General features: G+C 38.9%; 1 protein-coding gene across 4 annotated transcripts in view; it reads left to right on the forward strand.

Annotated features, from left to right (window-relative positions):
* Positions 1-4606: 4606 nt before the first annotated feature.
* Positions 4607-18198, forward strand: part of TPX2 (TPX2 microtubule nucleation factor) — a 47614-nt gene continuing 34022 nt past the window's right edge. For 2 of the 4 annotated variants that reach the window (XM_043883079.1, XM_043883082.1), the window contains exons 1-3: positions 4618-4910; positions 8703-8816; positions 17883-18060. In XM_043883079.1, coding sequence (XP_043739014.1) covers positions 17955-18060 — 106 coding nt within the window. In that variant the 5' untranslated portion in view covers positions 4618-4910; positions 8703-8816; positions 17883-17954. Of the gene's footprint in view, positions 4911-4930; positions 4954-8702; positions 8817-16894; positions 16970-17882; positions 18061-18198 lie in introns of those variants that run through there. The other 2 variants (XM_043883080.1, XM_043883081.1) reach the window with 2 other exon arrangements.

Genomic DNA, 18198 nt, shown 5'->3' on the forward strand with positions numbered 1-18198 from the left:
CAATACTTCTTTGTTTAATTAAAATTAAAATTAAATTTCAGCATTACTGCTGAGACAAAGCATTTTTCATGTCTTTAATGGCCAGTTTTGTTACTTCTTCTACCAATTGCCTTCCCTCCCACTCCCACCCCCACTGAGCTTTTGTCCTCTTATCACTGATTCTTAGGAGGGTTTTTTTTTTTTTGTTTGTTTGCATTTTGTTAGATGTGTTGGAAATATTTGACTTTGTTGTTTTTTTTTTTTAAATAATTTTATTATTTTTTTATGTATGGCTGTGTTGGGTCTTCATTACTACTCTCTAGTTGTGGTGCAAGGGCTTCTCACTGTGGTGGCTTCTCTTGTTGCAGAACAGGGGCTTTAGAGCTCATGAGCTCAGTGGGGTTTAGTTGCCTTGAGGCATGTGGGATCTTAGTTCCTGGACCAGGGATTGAACCTGTGTCCTGTACACTGGCAAGTGGATTCTTAACCACTGGACCAGGAGGGAAGTCCCTATTTGTTTTTCTTTTGTCAAACAGAATTTTAAAGTTTTGATTTGGTCAGTCTTTTCCTTTATTTCTTAGTTTTTTTCTTTTATCTTACTTTAAAATTTCCTATGTGATGTCATTTTTTTAAGCTGTAAAATTTTTAATTATTTTATATCTTTAGGGTTTTAATTCATCTGAAATTTGTTTTTGTAAATAGTATTGGATAAAAATCTAACATAATATTTTCCCAAAATGTATAGCAAATGTCCTAAATCCATTATTTGTTCCATCTGATTTGAAATTCTACTCAGCATTTACTAAATTCTGATATCCATGGGTCTCTACTCTTATATTCTTCTACTGATCTTCTGTTGTTGTTAAAAAAATTTCTATGCCAGTATCCTACTTTAAAAAATTGTGGAAAATTTCAAATGCACATATGTTTGAATATGTATATACGTGGGCTTCCCAGGTGTTGCTAGTGGTAAGGAACTCTCCCACCAATGCAGGAGACATAAGAGATGCAACTTTCACCCCTGGATCAGGAAGATCCCCTGGAGGAGGGCATGGCAACCCACTCCAGTGTTCTTAACTTGGAAATTCCCATGGAGAGAGGGGCCTGGTGGGCTACAGTTCATTGGGTCGCAAAGAATCAGGCACGAAATGAGTTAGCACGCATGCGCGCATGTTTATACGTATCGTGAACCTGTCAGTCAGGTTTTTAAAAAATGTTTTATTTATTTATTTGGCTGCACTAGGTCTTAGTTGGGGCAAATGGGATCTTTGATCTTCATTGCAGCATGTGGCATCTTTAGTTGTGGCATGTGGGATCTAGTTCCCTTATCAGGGATTGAACTGGGGTCCCTGCATTGGGAGCATGGAGTCTTCAGCCATTGGACCACTAGGGAAAACCTCCTGTTACTTAATTTTAACAATTATCAATTTGTGGCTAAACTTGTTTCAGCTATACTCCCATCTTCTCTTCTTGGCATACTCCAGATTATTTTGAAGCAAATTCTAGAGTTATTTCATCCTCACCATTTCTATATGTATCTCTAGAAATATTGAAAAACAAAAACAAACCAAAAAACTCTACTCTTGCTGTATTTTGCTTGTTTTTTTTCTGTTTATTTTTTTGAAAAAACTAGATCTTTTGTCTTTTTGTTGTCCAGTTGTCCCAACTGGATTTTGCTGATTGTATCCCCATGGAATCAATTAATGATACTTTAAAAATCATAATTTTGTAATATGTTAATATTTATGAGACCTGGTATGGCAATTCCCCCTATTATTTTTCAAAATTCAGATGCCAATTCTTCTATTTTTTTCTTCCATGTGAATTTTAAACTCAATTTGGCAAATTCCATGACAAACATGTATTGGATTTTCATTAGAATTGCATTTAACTTTTAATATCAAGAATTTACAGTATTAGAGCTCACCATTTATTAATAAGGTATATGAAAGCATGAGTCACCCAGTCATATCTGACTCTTTTCAACCCCATGGACTGTAGCCCACCAGGCTCCTCTGTCTATGGAATTCTCCAGGCAAGAATACTGGAGTAGGCAGACATTCCCTTTTCCAGGGGATCTTTACGATTCAGGGATCAAACCCAGGTCTCCTGTATTGCAGGCAGATTCCTTACAGCTTGAGTCACCAGGGACACCCAAGCCTCATTTATTTTTATAGTTATACAACAAAGTTTCAGTTTTAAAATTTCCTGAAAAAGTTTTAGGCTTATATGTTAAAACTTTAGTAGTTTTTTTTTATTATGAACACTGATCTTTTAAAAAAATTTTATGTATTTTTACTAAGCATAATTTACATATAGTAAAATACATGAATCTTAAAGGTACAACTTACCAAATTTTACCTATTATACATCAGTGTAATCATCAGATTCAGATATGTAACATATATATCACTCCAGAAAGTTCCTCAGATTTGTGTCCTTTTAAAGGAAAAGTTAGTTTATCCCCACCCCAAACTTAAGATTATACAAAATCCAATGTATTAAAAAAACATATTTTAAAAAAAGAAATTTCTCAGGTTGAGAAGGGGATCCCCCCTTCCACCCACCCCCCTTCCCTACTTGTGTGGAACCCTGAGGGGTGTTGGAGGCCAAGTTTGACAATCCATTCTTCTCCACAAACCCCCCAAACTGTGTGTACAGTGTTTATATTCACATGCATATTTTGAGGGTGAATGGAATTCTAGACCCAAGCTGTCCAATACAATATTTAAATGCAAATTGGTTAAGTTTAAATAAAATTAAATGTTCCCTTCTGCAGTTGCCTTTGCCACATTTTGAATGTTCAGTAGCCATGTGGTGTCACTGTGTTGGACCACACAGGGTAGAAGAGTTCCATTACCACAGAAAGTTCTATGGGGCAGCACTGATCCAGAGAGTTCATTAGCTTCTCAAAAGCATCCATGACCAGAAAATGTTGACACTAGGTCAAGTCAGTGAAACTTTCCTTTAAGGAGCCAGAAATTTCTCTGGAGAGCCCAAAGCTCATCGTTGTGACAGAGGCTAGGGTCTGCCATGAGTATTACTCCTAGGGCTCCTAAAAGCCGTTAAAATATATCCAGATTTTATGCTTTAGTGACCATCTCCTTTTTTCTTAGAGAGGGACATCTGAATTCTAATAATATTTGCCATGAGAAAGGTGCTCTTGGCGCCCCAGAGCCTCTGTCCTCAGCGTGAGGCACAGTGTGAAGTGGGAAAGCGTTGCAGTGACATTGTTCTTTGGTGTGTGGTCGTTCTAGGTGGGCAAGGCGCTCCTGGAAAACGCACCGGGCTCTTGCTACAGACGGAGAATATTCAGGCGGGCGCAGACGACTTTAGGAAGTAACACGCAGCAACAGAGTGGACCATCCCTCCACACCTAGGATTCCTGGGCCACTCGCGTAACACGGCGCCAGAATCTGCAGCAGGCATCTCAGCCTCACAGAATGCTGGGTGGAATAACAGGGGTCCTGGGAGAACCCAGAGCCAAGACCATCTGGCTCAAACCCTTCTTGTCAACACAAATAGGTCCCGAGGCCTGAGATTTTGCCAGTGTCTCTTGGTTTAGAGCAGGGGTCTCAAAACTCAGTGGGCATCAGTATCAGCTGAGGGGCTGATAGAAAGCACAGATTGCTGTGCCCACTCTCAGAGTTTCTGATTCAATAGGTCTCACGTGGGACCTAAAATTTACATTTCTAATAAGTTTCCAATTATACCGATCATCTGGTCCTTTGAGAACTACTGGTTTGGAGTAATGCTTCTCAATCCCGGCTGCATGTGAGAATTGCCTGGGCACTTGAAAGTGCCAGTGCACAAGCCGCACAGACTAATTAAAACAAAATCCCGAGGGGTGTGTGTGGGGGGTGAATGTTGATCTTTTTGTTCTCGTTGCTGCTATTGCCTCCTAAGTGATTATTGATGATAAATAGGACTAGATGTTCTTAATGCAAATCCCATCTTCTCCACTCAAAAAAATGTGATTTTAAACAAGTTTACTCAAATTCTCTAAGCCTTTGTTTTCTCTTCTACAATATGAGGGTAATAAAACCAAGGATGTTGGTGGAATTAAAGGAGAAAAGAACAATCCTCTAAAAACCGTGGCTTCAGGCACTAACATCTGGGCGTGGACTTGAATGAAGAGTTTGACAGACTCCACAGTTGGCAAAGAATCTAAGGGCCAGTCTATGTTGCATTGCAGGGTGCGTGCTAAGTGGCCTCAGTCGTGTCCCACTCTTTGCGACCTATGCACGTTAGCCCACCAGGCTCCTCTGTCCATGGGATTCTCCAGCAAGAATACTGGAGTGGGTTGCCAAGCCCTCCTCCAGAAGTTCTTCCCAACCCAGAGATCGAACCCGTGTCTCTTAGGTCTCCGTCGGCAGGCGGATTTTTAACCACCTATCCCAAATAGCTTGTAGCGGAGCATTCTGGGCTTTGTAGTAACTTCCTTTGTCGAGTTGTTGCAACCGGCTCTGGCAGTTACACTACATTTCCCAGAAGCCTTCGGGGCCGGTTGTTTCCTTGTCCCTCACCCTGACTTCCGGCGTCGCCAGCATCTCAGGGGCCAATCGGAAGGCTGGGATTGCCGGTTCCCGGCACGCTGATTGGTGCGTTTGTGCAGAGTCTGCGTTCAAATTTTTCAACGGTACTGAATGAGTTCCGCGGCGGGTCTTCGCGGCGGTCGGTTGACAGCGCTGGGCTGAGGCGAGCAGTGAGGAGGGAAGAGGAGCAATTGGGGCGCCCGGCGGCCTTCACCCTAATTTCAAGCGACTGGAGGTCTCCGCGTGGAGGGCGCAGCTACTGGGACGTGTACTGCGGGGGTGCAGCCCTGACCCGCGGAGCGGGAGCGGAGCAGGAGCTGAGCTTCCGGCCTCCCTTCCATACAGGATTTCCCCGTGAAGTTCGGCGGGACCGGGTCTAGCAGGCTGTGTTTGCAGGTAGAGGCAGAGGCCAACGTGGGAAATAGAAGGAGGAATTAGGGTAAGGCTGTGGGCTTAGGGTAATGACATTACCGTATCGTTACCCAGCACACAGGCAATAAGCGTTTACTGGTCTCAGCACTGGGTGTTTTCTCATTTAATTTTCTCCCCAAGCCAGTGAAGACGGTGCTAGTCTTAGCCGTCTTTTATAGGAGAGAAATGAGGCCCGTGATCTAGATAAATTTCTAGAAATGGGTGATACAGTAGCCCGTCCTCAAGACGTGTGGCCTTTGGTGGAGGAAAACGGGTGTGGCCACGAAACAACTGCATCTCATAACTATTTTGTAAAATAGAAAGGTAAAGGAAGTGAGAATATAGTTGAAGGCGTGTAATTCGACTTGGAGTTGACTTTCTGTCGGGGGATTTAAAATTCATTCGATTTTATCAGCCCTACCCCTTTGTGTGCATCACTGGGTATTATTGCCTTTCTAATTTCCTGTCCTAAGACATTTAACAGATTGGAGTGGAAAGAAAAAGTGAACCAGATTATAATATTGTAGGATTGTTTTTCTCTCTGTTTTCTTCATTGCTGCTGCTGCTGCTGCTAAGTCGCTTCAGTCGTGTCTGACTCTGTGTGACCCCATAGATGGCAGCCCACCAGGCTCCTCTGTCCACGGGATTCTCCAGGCAAGAATACTGGAGTGGGTTGCCATTTCCTTCTCCGGTTTTCTTCATTAGTGGTTTCTTTTTCGCACAATTTTCTAGTACTTAGGTACCAAGAATTTCCAATCAGTCCTGCTCAGGACAAGATAGCATCGGAGTGCTCTACAGATTTCTCTTTAAGATCATCACTTGGAGTTTGCCCTGATTCAGCCTTACCTTGTCTTGATAATCTATGGTCTGTCTTTGAAATTGTCTAATGAGATGTCAAAATTCGAACTATTTGCTGCAATACTAAGGATATTTTTGTGCTGTGGCCTCAGTGTATCACACCCCCTGTCAAGCCACCCCTAAATCAAACTTGAGTCCCTTTGGTTGGTTGTTTTGGTTTTGTACTGTGGGTGTGTCAATTCGATATTAGGTTGTCACTCTTGGGATCAAAATTATTGTGACTCCCAGCTCACTTAGCTTTTTGAGGTTATACTTAGATCTTTGAGGTTATACTCTGTGCTCAGATTGGTGTAAGATAATGTGTGTGTACAGTCAAAGGGTTTCTGGTATGCTTGAGGACAAAAGTCTGATTCATATTGACAAGTGACAATTAGAACAAGACAAGATAGCATCTGCATATTCTAGTTTTTGTATTGTAAGCCCCTGGCAGTTTAGAGGTAAGGGAGATTGTTGAGGCTTAAAACGAGCAAAGGTAGCTTTGTGAAGCAGGGGGGACACAAACTGCTCTTGATAAAGAGAGTTTAGTTAGGAACCAGGGCAGTCTTGGTGCATGGAAACCACCCATTCAATATCTGTTGAACTGGAAAGGCAAGAAGGTGTTATCTTAAATTGACTACAAAATTTCAGGTATGAAAAACTGAATATATGGAATTAGGTTGATAAATTTGTTTAAACCTTCAAGTCATTTAAATAAAATAGTTATTTTGGCCAGCCTTATGCTTAAGTCTGTGCATTCTGACCTTAATAAAGTTGCCTGTCCTGTAGCTGCACTTAGGCTTCAACAGGTGACAGGATTAGTGGAAGCGTTCTTTATTTCTTGTGATAGGCACCAGGAGAGGGTCAGAGTTCTCCCATATTTCCTATGTGTATTTTTTCTTTAGCCTTTCCCTAATTCCTTTGGAATTGTTGGGGAAGAAAGGAGGAGAAGAGTTTTGTGGGTTTTTTTTTTTTAAGAAAGTTTTTAGTTTTTGTTTTTTTTTTTTAAGTCCTTAGTTTATGGCTGAATTGCGTCTTCATCGCGGCACATGTGCTCTTCGTTTTGCTGTGCTTAGGATTTCTCTAGTTGTGGTGTGCGGGTGTCTTCTCTTGGGTACCTTAAGGCATGCAGGCTTCAGTAGTTGTGGCTTGTAGGCGTAGTTGCTCCATGGCATGTGGCATCCTAGTTTCCGTACCAGGGATTAAACCCAGGTCCCCTGCGTTGACAGGCAGATTCCCAACCTCTGGACCACTAGGGAGGTCCCCAGAAGGAGAGATGAAAAAGTCCTTTGGCAAATGAATTTTCTTTGCCATGGGTAAAGGTAGAAAGCAGAGTTTATTCCAGGGACATTGAACAACCCAATCAATTCTGTGAATAGATCTGTGTTTGAGACAGATCACCTGCCAAGGTACTTTGTGAAAAAAATATAGGTAACTGGAAGGGGTTCTGTTTTTGTTTGTTTGCGTAAAGGAACTTGATTGGGGGAAATTAAAGGTTAGTGAGAAAGGTATAAAATTGTATGTAGGAGCAAACTTTAGAAATTTTTTTTTTTTTTTTTAAATTTTCTTTTATTATTATTATTTTTTTCCAGTGGGTTTTGTCATACATTGATATGAATCAGCCATGGATTTACACGTATTCCCCATCCCGATCCCCCCTCCCACCTCCCTCTCCACCCGATTCCTCTGGGTCTTCCCAGTGCACCAGGCCGGAGCACTTGTCTCATGCATCCCACCTGGGCTGGTGATCTGTTTCACCATAGATAGTATACATGCTGTTCTTTTGAAATATCCCACCCTCACATTCTCCCACAAAGTTCAAAAGTCTGTTCTGTATTTCTGTGTCTCTTTTTCTGTTTTGCATATAGGGTTATCGTTATCACCTTTCTAAATTCCATATATATGTGTTAGTATGCTGTAATGTTCTTTATCTTTCTGGCTTACTTCACTCTGTATAATGGGCTCCAGCTTCATCCATCTCATTAGGACTGGTTCAAATGAATTCTTTTTAATGGCTGAGTAATATTCCATGGTGTATATGTACCACAGCTTCCTTATCCATTCATCTGCTGATGGGCATCTAGGTTGCTTCCATGTCCTGGCTATTATAAACAGTGCTGCGATGAACATTGGGGTGCACATGTCTCTTTCAGATCTGGTTTCCTCAGTGTGTATGCCCAGAAGTGGGATTGCTGGGTCATATGGCAGTTCTATTTCCAGTTTTTTAAGAAATCTCCACACTGTTTTCCATAGCGGCTGTACTAGTTTGCATTCCCACCAACAGTGTAAGAGGGTTCCCTTTTCTCCACACCCTCTCCAGCATTTATTGCTTGTAGACTTTTGGATAGCAGCCATCCTGACTGACGAGTAATGGTACCTCATTGTGGTTTTGATTTGCATTTCTCTAATAATGAGTGATGTTGAGCATCTTTTCATGTGTTTGTTAGCCATCTGTATGTCTTCTTTGGAGAAATGTCTGTTTAGTTCTTTGGCCCATTTTTTGATTGGGTCATTTTTTTTAATAAAATGCCCTTTCTACTTTTTTAAATTTAAAAAGGTAGTAAAATTTTTTTTCATATACAGTGTGCATACTCTTTGTCCTGATATTTGAGTAGGACACACACTAATGACCCCTTGATGTTAGTGCTCCTCAGTTTCAGGCTGTGGAGAGGTTGCTTTGAAGTGGAAGTTATGTAACAGCAAAAACAAAGGGACATAGCACATATACCCTGAAAAACTTTAAGAACACTTTTACACTAATGAAACAATAATCTGTTAAGTTTGGCGTTTAGGGGGCATCATGCTATTTAGACCTTAGCTCTCAGAAGTACTCTGGTTTTAAGCATGGTTATCCTTGGTGTTTTATACCACCTTCTGTTCTCTGCTAACCTTTTTTGCTACAAAGAACTTGAACCTGTTTCATCATCTTTCTGCTTCTTTCAGATTCTGGAAAAGAAGCATTTTCTGGACTTGAGAATTTCAGAAGAGAGGTGAAAGAGTATATTGCAACTTTGAATAAAGTCTGTAGTCAAGGGTACTGACCAGGTTAAACCACAGGTAAGGCTGTGTTCACAGTGTTACATTGAAAAATAAGGGGAATGCTAATAGCTTAAAAATTATTTACGTAATTTTCATTCATCTTTATAACATAACATTTTGGAAGAAAATTTATTTAACATGGAAAAGAAAATAATGTCACCCACTATCCTGCTTCTCAGATAAATTATGGCTAGCATTTTGGTAGATTTCCTTCCAATTTGGGATGGGTGGGTAATGTATATTTGGTTTTAAGAAATCAAGCACTAATAACTATCATTTTTTTCCACTTTATAATTAGGCTATGAAAATTTCGTCATTTCATTAAAATTTTCTATAACGTAATTTTAATGGCTATTATTCCGTTATATGGTTCTGCTGTAGTATTTTACCCAGTGGGATCACTGGTCAAAAAGAATGCATATTTTTAACACTTTTGTATGATACACCATATTGCCTCATAGGATAATTGTGCTGATTTACCTATCCACTGGCAGTGTACACCACACAGGCACAATTTTACATTTCTAAAATATTTAATGTTTAGATTCACGAGGTACAAAAATCAAAGTAATATAAAAAAATTTAGCTTTCAAAATCTTCCAACCCTGTCACTGTCTATCTCACCCCTTGCCACCTCATTGGTAATCACTCTTTGGGGTGTCTGCTTTCCAAACCAGACACCTTTTGAGGGATATCATTCTCTATAAGACTGAGTGAGATTTGGCTAGTATCGTAACCTCCTATAGCCCCACTGTCAGCCCTTACAAAGTCTCTTAGCTTCTTACTTTTGGAACATCAGAACACTTTGGTAAAGGTAAGAGTTGTTATTTGGCCTAGAGGTAAATGGCATCTTTGATTTCTGTCCAGGTTCTATTAGTCATGTAAGAGTGAATTATGGTTTTATAGAGTTCTGTGGATGAATAAAAAAAAGTGGAACTGAATTTGTAATCATTCAGAAATGAAATATGAAAGTTTGGAAGGAAAATGATAGAAAAGTGTGTTTGCTCGAGATTTCTGGACAGTGATGAATTAGAACAAATGTCCTTGTGTCCTGTGCTGACTTCTAAGAGCTTGGAGAGTGAGAGATTGTCACTGGATTTTAAATTGACCCAATTTTGGAAGCTTCATAGATCTGTTTCTGTAAACAGATCTGATTTCAACATAGAAGTTAGCAAACAATTGTGGAAACACAAAGTGCATTAACTTTCTTCAGACTTGGTTTGTGACTTTGATTAACAATTAAAATTGCAGTCTGGATTATGTTGCCATTTGCTGTCTCTTGCTAATCCTATGTATAGGAAAAAAAGAAAAAAAGAATGTAAGTCTTTTCTCCCTGGGTAAAATGAAAATAACTCAACTCTAACTTGTGGTAGTGTAACAAGATCTCTTATCCCTTGTGGAAATAGGAGAGGGTGTCCCTGGGGAAATGGCACTGCCTGGGATGGGACCATTTTAACTATACTTCTAATGAGGTCTTGACTTACTCTATTTATTCTATTGTATTACCATTTATTTAACTCGTGATTTTCCTCCAACAGAACGAGGCAAGACAGTTCACAAGTGAACTGTGAGGTACTGAGATCATTTATCATACCAAAGTTTTTGTTTTTCCCAGGAGCTGCTGGTCTGCTATTTCAACCTTGCTTAGAATTCACCCTTTTCCAGCTTTCCTCCACCCTACTCTGAACCTGCACCTATTGATTTATAGAGCTTGTCATGGCTGGTTATTTTTGGTTGGAGAGTGAAGAGAGACAGGGAGCCATGGAGGTTAATTTCAGTTGAATGTGGAAATAAGTTACATTGCTTCTTTTACAATCTTTCTTAATTACAAGCTTCCCAGTATGTGTTTTCCTTTTCCATTTATTTCTTCTGCTAAAAAAAGTCAGTATTCATCTTTAGCCTGCAGAACTCTGCATGTCTGTCTGTATCTTTTATGTATCACTTCCACCAGCAAGCCTTGTCTGACTCTCCTTCATCTGTTACCCTTTTCTTCACTTCCACAGTGCTGTTTGTTTATCGCTTGTTAGTGCAAAGATCACCCTGTATCACAATTAACTGTGAGTTCCTTAAGGGGAAGGATTATATGTATCTTTTCAGACTTTGTTTTTTGGAAACAAGAATAAGCTGTGTGATATGATGGATGGCATTCAATAGGCAGTTTTAAAAGGAACTTAACTAGTTTATAACGTAGGAGAAGCCTTTTCCTCAGGTCTGTCATAGGATTATTGGTCAGGAAGAGCTATTTCTTCACACAGAATGTTTAGTTTTGCAGAAGTCTGAAGCTTGCAGAAGTCTGGTGGATTCAGGTAATTTTGAAATGTGAAGCCAATTCTCTTGTGGCAGCTTGATTTGTGTTGGGGAATGTGGTTGACGCATGTGCCTTTTTTTTTTTTCAGTGAAACCTGTTGACAGAAATTCAATCTTGATTAAGGGGTGCAGGAAGGCATCCAGTTCCACCCTGCTTGAGGCTCTCATTTAAACAGTTGGATTTGGCCTGTTTCATTTCCCACAAGGCTTTTACTTTTTGAAGGTTTCACATCCTAATATTTGTGTGAGAGGCGCTGTAATGAAGCTAGCAGTTGCCAGTAGTTACTTTTGGTTTTGTTCATGTACTTGTGCAGTCACTCTTTATTGAGGCGAGTCAGACTTCTCAATAGATATATATTTATTTTCCTTTTTTTTGGTAATGGGGTAGAGGGGTGTACTAGACCAAAAGATGGCTCAGAAGATTTTTTGAAAAAGAGATCATTTTAAAAATTAGTATTTTGGTTTTAAATTTTTAACCTACATAAAGATTAGGTATATTTGGGTTTGAGCCCCCTTTGCCTTTTAACCCCCACTGATCAAAAAGCAGTTCTAGACTTCAGAGCACTTTCCTCCTTCTGATGCTTGAGTAGTCCCTTTTACTCTGAACTGTCCAATGAGAGATTCAGACAAACCTCTATCTTGTTTATAGTAAAAAATTTATATGCAAGAGTAAAAACTTAGAAGAAAAGAAATTAAGGGGTGATGTTTTAGTTTATGAGAAGATTCAGCTCCGAGCTTTCTTGGTATACTTAGAATAGGGTTTTTAATTTACCAGAGTGTTCTTTTTGCAAAACTTGTTAAAAATGCTTAATTTTTCTGTAGAGAATAGTTTATTTTTGTATTTGTCTAACAGGCTCCTCATTTTTGAAGGAATATTGATAGGAAAACCCTGTATATTATAGTGACCTCAGATTTTTTAATTCTATAGTTACAAGAAGTTATAGTCTTGTAACTCAGTGCTGCTACCTGCCAGTTTGTGATCCTGGAGTAGCTTGGATCCTGGAGGAACTGAGTGAAGTTGCTCAGTCGTGTCCGACTTTTTGTGACCCCATGGACTGTAGCCTGCCAGGCTCCTCTGTCCATGGGATTTTCCAGGCAAGAATACTGAAGTGGGTTGCCATTTCCTTCTCCAGGGGATCTTCCTGACCCAGAGATCGAACCTGGGTCTCCTGCATTACAGGTGAGCTCTTTACTATCTGAGCCACCAGGGAGTAACTGAGTCAGTTCCTTATTTGTAAAACTGATGATGATATCTACTTTCTGTTTTGTTAATACAGTTTAAATGAGATAATTTATATGAAGTGCCTAGTAAAGTGCTTGTGCTTGGCCTGTAGTACACAATCAGTATTTGGAAGTTATTATCTAAAATTGTCTCTCACAGATGTATAGAACAGACTTTTGGACTCTATGGGAGAAGGTGAGGGTGGGATGATCTGAGAGAACAGCATCGAAACATGTATATTATCAAGGGTGAAACAGATCGCCAGTCCAGGTTGGATGCATGAGACAAGTGCTCGGGGCTGGTGCACTGGGATGACCCAGAGGGATGGGATGGGGAGGGAAGTGGGAGGGGGGATCAGGATGGGCAACACATGTAAATCCATGGCTGATTCATGTCAATGTATGGCAAAAACCGCTACAATATTGTAAAGTAATTAGCCTCCAACTAATAAAAATAAATGGGAAAAAAAAAGTGGAAAAAAAATAAAATTGTCTCTCGCTCCTGACATTTGATATTGATCTACGTAAATATCTATTTTTAAGCAAATAGGAGAGGCAGTGGATAGTGTGGTGGATAAGGACACTTCCTTTAGGCTTGTCTGAGTTCACATCCTGGCTCTGCTACTTATGTGTATGACCATGAACAAATAGTAAATCTCTCTGTGCCTCAGTTTCCTCATCTGTGAAATTAATAATAGCACCCACTTTATAGAATTACTATTGAGAATTTAGTGGAGTTAATACTTGAAAACACTACACAGTGTCTGACTTGTCATAAGTACTCAGTAATTGATAGTTATTACTATTTTTAACTTTGCTGTTTTTAACTATTTTTAACTTTGCTTTCAAAGTTTTTGTTAGGTCAATACATAGGATTTTATACAGAAACATTAACAAAGAAAATATTTATCATTTGGATATGTGAAGTTAGTACCAGTTTATAGACCATGTAAATGGGAAGCCTTATTTCCAAAAATCAAAAGGTTTAACAGTTATTGCTGGATTATAAGAGTATTTAATACAAATCCCAGAAAACTTAATGACTTCTGGACTGTCACCATAGATTTCGGGGGATAATAATACTGGTTAACTAGCTCTTTAAACTGAAAAGGTATGCATTGAAATAAGTGTTCCCTGATCCAGACCTCCCAGCTTTCTTCCCAGTCCCAAATGCTGTTAACACTTTTGTGTCTTCTGCAATAGTCTATGTATATATAAAGGTATTCATGAGTATACATTACCCCTTTCCTCTTTAACCTGAGTGAGAACACACACTTGGGCATTTTGCTTTTCTTATTTAATAGCTCTTGGAGCTCATTCTGTAGAAATCACATATGTAACATTAAAGCTACTTAATATCTCAATATGTGGTTGTGCCATAATTTATTCAACTAATCTATTGGTCAAATTTGCATATTCAGTTTTTTGGCTTTTATGAACAATGCTTTGTGAATATTCTTATATATGCATAGATAACATGTTTATAAGATAAATTTCTACTTTTGGCAAGATCTATCGAAGAAAAATGCAAATTACTTTCTAAAATTTAAAAACAAGAAAAAAGGCTGTGAGGGGTTAAATTTGAATTCTTTCCAGGTGGTTTTCAGCAGCATGCTTTGGTGGAATCATGATTTTTAGAAGACTAAGTGGGATTGCTGCATATTACATTCCTGCCTCTTCCCTCCCCCTAACTTTACTTGTCTTTGTAGCATTCCTGCCTGGGAAGTCTTCCCAGTGACCTGGGTTAGGCATTAAGATCATGGGAATCCAAGATTTTCCCATGTCTTCTAGTATGTTTGTTCAAAGAATAGGAAAACTTCCTTCTTAGAGCAGAGGAATTTTAACCACTGTCAGTTGCTGGAGAATCTTCCAATAGGGTCCTTTGAATAGAAATACGGTCAAGGAGAGGAAAGGTATCAGTAGGTCAAAAGGCAGTGATAATATCATAGCACTCAAAATAACTTCTTACTTGTTTACGAGAAGTAGGTAGGCAGAAAGGTAGAGTGACTTCCCCGTTGTCATATACATCAAGTAATGCCAGGGAGAGGCCTAGAATTCTGTATTTCCATGTTGGGATTGCTTAGTAAGGACCTATATGGAAAGAATTTTCTTGTCTGGAGGTAGGTGGTTGCTGATATTTGATCATCACTGATCAGTGATATCTGTTACTTTCAGCTATTTACTCCTGTGTATATGATGACTGCTATAGCTCTAGCCGTTACATCTGCATTCAAGGCAAGAAGCAAGGTGAAGGAAAAGGGGAGGAGCAAGGGCTGTAGTGTATCTATATTAGGAAAGTATGAATTTTCTTATGAATCCCTCAGCAGATTCCTACTTTGTTCTTATTGGCCAAAGTGTCCCATGGCTACTACTCCACGCTTGGAAACTTGGTGATCAAGGAGGTGATTTCTGTCTTAGAGTACTTTTTACTGTTTCGATGGTGTTCAATGAAAAATATTTAATCATAGCTTGACTTAAACCATTTTAACCTCTAATTTTCTTTATGCTTATAGTTCATACTATATGATTTAAATATTTATACTGTCTTATCTCTTAAGTCTGATTAATAGTCTAAACATAAGTCTAGGCTTCCCTGGTGGCTCAAATGGTAAAGAAATCCACCTGCAATTCAGGAGACCTGGGTTTGATTCCTGGGTTGGGAAGATTCCCTGAAGGAGGGCGTGGCAACCCACTCCAGTATTCTTGCCTGGAGAATCTCATGGACAGAGGAGCCTGACAGGCTATAGTCCATGGGGTCATGAAGAGTCTGACACGATTGAGTGACTAAGCACTGCACATCTTTTAAGTCTGATAGGCCTCCTGTCTAGATTTTGAATTCCTTTGTGTCTGAGACTATATCTTCTACTTTTTGTATGAGACAGTGTCTCATCCTTGAATATTAGTGAGAAAGGAGCTCCAGTATTATCAAGCCCAGATTTATGGCCCCTAGCAAGTATGAACTGCTAACACATAGTTACTGAGTTAAATTGAATAATGAAAGTAGAAATGGGGAAGTGTGAAAACTTAAGAATTGAGGATAATAAAGAATCCTCTATTCAGGGTAAAAGACTATGAAGACTATTTCTACTTGGAAAGAAATACAGTACTGTTTCCTATGCAAATATAGACCATAACTACATTAACATGCTTCTCTAATTCATAGGGTGAGGGCAGATGATGTAGAAAACATATTGTACTAAAGTCAGGAGCCTCAGTTCTAGATCGGATTCTTCCTTTATATAACTTTATGATATTGGGCAAGTCTTTTTTAATTTCCCTTACTTTTATTTATTTATTTATTTTTTAGTTCTACCAGTTTCTTGCTACCAACCCATCTCCCTCCACCCTCGTGCACACACGATCAGTCATGTAATCCCATGGACTTCAGCCCACCAGACTCCTCTGTCCATGGATTTTTCCAGGCAAGAATACTGGAGTGGGTTGCCATTTCCTTCTCCATTTCCCTTACTTTTAGCTTCCTCTTCTAGGATGGGAATAATTGATGCTTTAGTGGGTTATTGAGGGTATTGTGTGTATTTGGTATTGATATTTCATGGTGCTTGGCATGTGTAAGCACCTTTGGTACCTTGTTTTTATCATGATCATTAGTAGTATTGTTGTATGATCCTAGAGGACCTCATTTTGCTTTATTTAATCTTTATGTATAAACTGAAAAATATAGGTGTTATTTAAAACTCCTCCCAACTCCAAAATGTCACATTTCTACACTTAGTACTTCAACTGGAGCATTGTTATAAAGGTACCTGTGGAGGTATAGCTTCAGTGAGTTCATAGGGGAGACCATGGGAAGATGAGGTTCTCTGGTGCATAGATTGATTTCACTATGTAAACCAAATAGAACAAATTCCTTCTGAATTACCCAAGTCCACTGAGAGAAATTAACCAAGTCTGCTGGCCAAACCACCAAGCAACAATGAGTTTGGGTGGACCTAATCTCATAATTTATCTCAGAGCATAGGTATAGTGGTATAATATAGAGAAAATGAGTACTGAGGGCTATTAGTACCTGGAAGAGAACTGGCACACTTCTCTGTAATGCAAGGGGATATTACTGTCCTGAGGAATGTTTTCACATTATGTGTCAATAGCCAGTGATTCTGTCTTTTAGAATTTGTCTTCAGGGAAGAATTAAGTATATATACAGAAACTTAGCTTCATGGATATTCTTCTAGTAGTATCTTTAAAGTGAAAGTATTGGGACAGTCCTAATATAGGGGATAAGTAAATTAGGGCACAGTCATTAGTTGCTGATATATCTATGTTGACATGGAAGATGCTTGCGATGTGTGAAGCAGATTCAAAATGTCAATGATCCCATTTGAAAAAAAAAGTAAAAGTTAAGTGTGTGTATGTGTGTATGTGTAGAGATTGAGAGAAATTGTGTGGGTTTGTGAAGTAGTATGGCATTGTGGATTTTTATGAAAGTGGTTTTTGTGATCTCATTTTTAAAAATGAGCGTGTATTTATAAAGGCTTAAAGAAAGTACTTAAATTAGCAAATGTGTATGTAAGTCATTAACTGATGTCTACTTCTCTTCCATGATACAGAATACTTTTAAGTCCATGTCATTCCATAATGAAGACAAATGATTCATTGGGTTTCATAGGGAAATTATTTGCCAAGTGAGTATAGCCTTTAGGCTATTACTTTCAGCTATTTTTTTAACCACATTGGGTTGGAGTGGGGGGCTGACACTCCTACACAGGTTTCCATAGGACACAGGACACAGGACAGTTCTTCTGTACAAAGTATGTGGAAGTAAGGATGGGCCCACACCTTTGACTTTTTTTTAACCTAATCTGCATGTTGTCCCTTTTATGTATTTTTTTAAATATGTCTCTTTATGCCCAGGAGTAGTATTTTTTACAAAAGTATTTTTAAAGAGGAAACCTGTACTTGGCAAAACACTGTTGAGATTTTTTACTTTGTATAAGATACTGTTCTAAGCACCTTAATGGATGAGGTATACACAAGTGAGTAGAATTCATCCTTGTCTACAGGAGTTTAGCGTTTACTAGGAGAGAGATTTGCATAGTTAACTAATATAAAATTAGATGGTATAAAAGCACAATGGGTTTGGAGGGGCAACAGTAATGAACAGTAGATGAAAATTGGGAAAGATTTTTAGAGATGATTGAATTGGACTTTGAATGATTAAAATTTTGGTTGGTAGCTATGCTGTGTTTCAGTAATTGGTTTATTCAGGGCAAAGAGAAAGTGCATTGGATGTGGATGAGACTGGAAATGAGAAAACAGTAGATTGAGGAAAATAAGATAATGAATGTAAAAGACTCAGCACAGTACATGATGTATTGTAGGTGTTCATTAAATTTGTCCTCTTTCTGATTCCAGTGTATTTACCTCAAGGAGTGTCAAGTTACTGAAAAAGTAAACTTTACTTTTAGTGTGATTTGAAAAGTAAGGCATATTGCCCAGGTTATTTTCAGAATTGCACATGTGATTGTAAAAGCAAAATAGGGAACCAGTACCTTAGATAAATGTGCAACCAACTTTCTGAACCATTTATTTCTTTAGGAAGTGACCTGTTGAGAAAAGTGACACAAACGTTGGAAATAACCTACGGTTTTGCACCAAGGGTGGGACACAATGTCACAAGTCACAACTTCTTATTCATATGATGCTCCAATGGACTTCATCAATTTTTCATCTTTGACTGATGAGGAAGATACGCAAAACATAGATTCCTGGTTTGGTAAGTGTCTGCTTTTCTAGTTGTTTTAAGGGTTAATGACTTGCTTTGTGCTGAGCAGCTTTCAGAAGAATGGATTGTAGATAACTAAAATATAAATTCCTTTCTGCACTCAGAGACTTTGTCATCCATGATATGATA

The sequence above is a fragment of the Cervus elaphus genome, chromosome 23 (genome assembly GCF_910594005.1).
Source record: "Cervus elaphus chromosome 23, mCerEla1.1, whole genome shotgun sequence".
Taxonomy (NCBI): domain Eukaryota; kingdom Metazoa; phylum Chordata; class Mammalia; order Artiodactyla; family Cervidae; genus Cervus; species Cervus elaphus.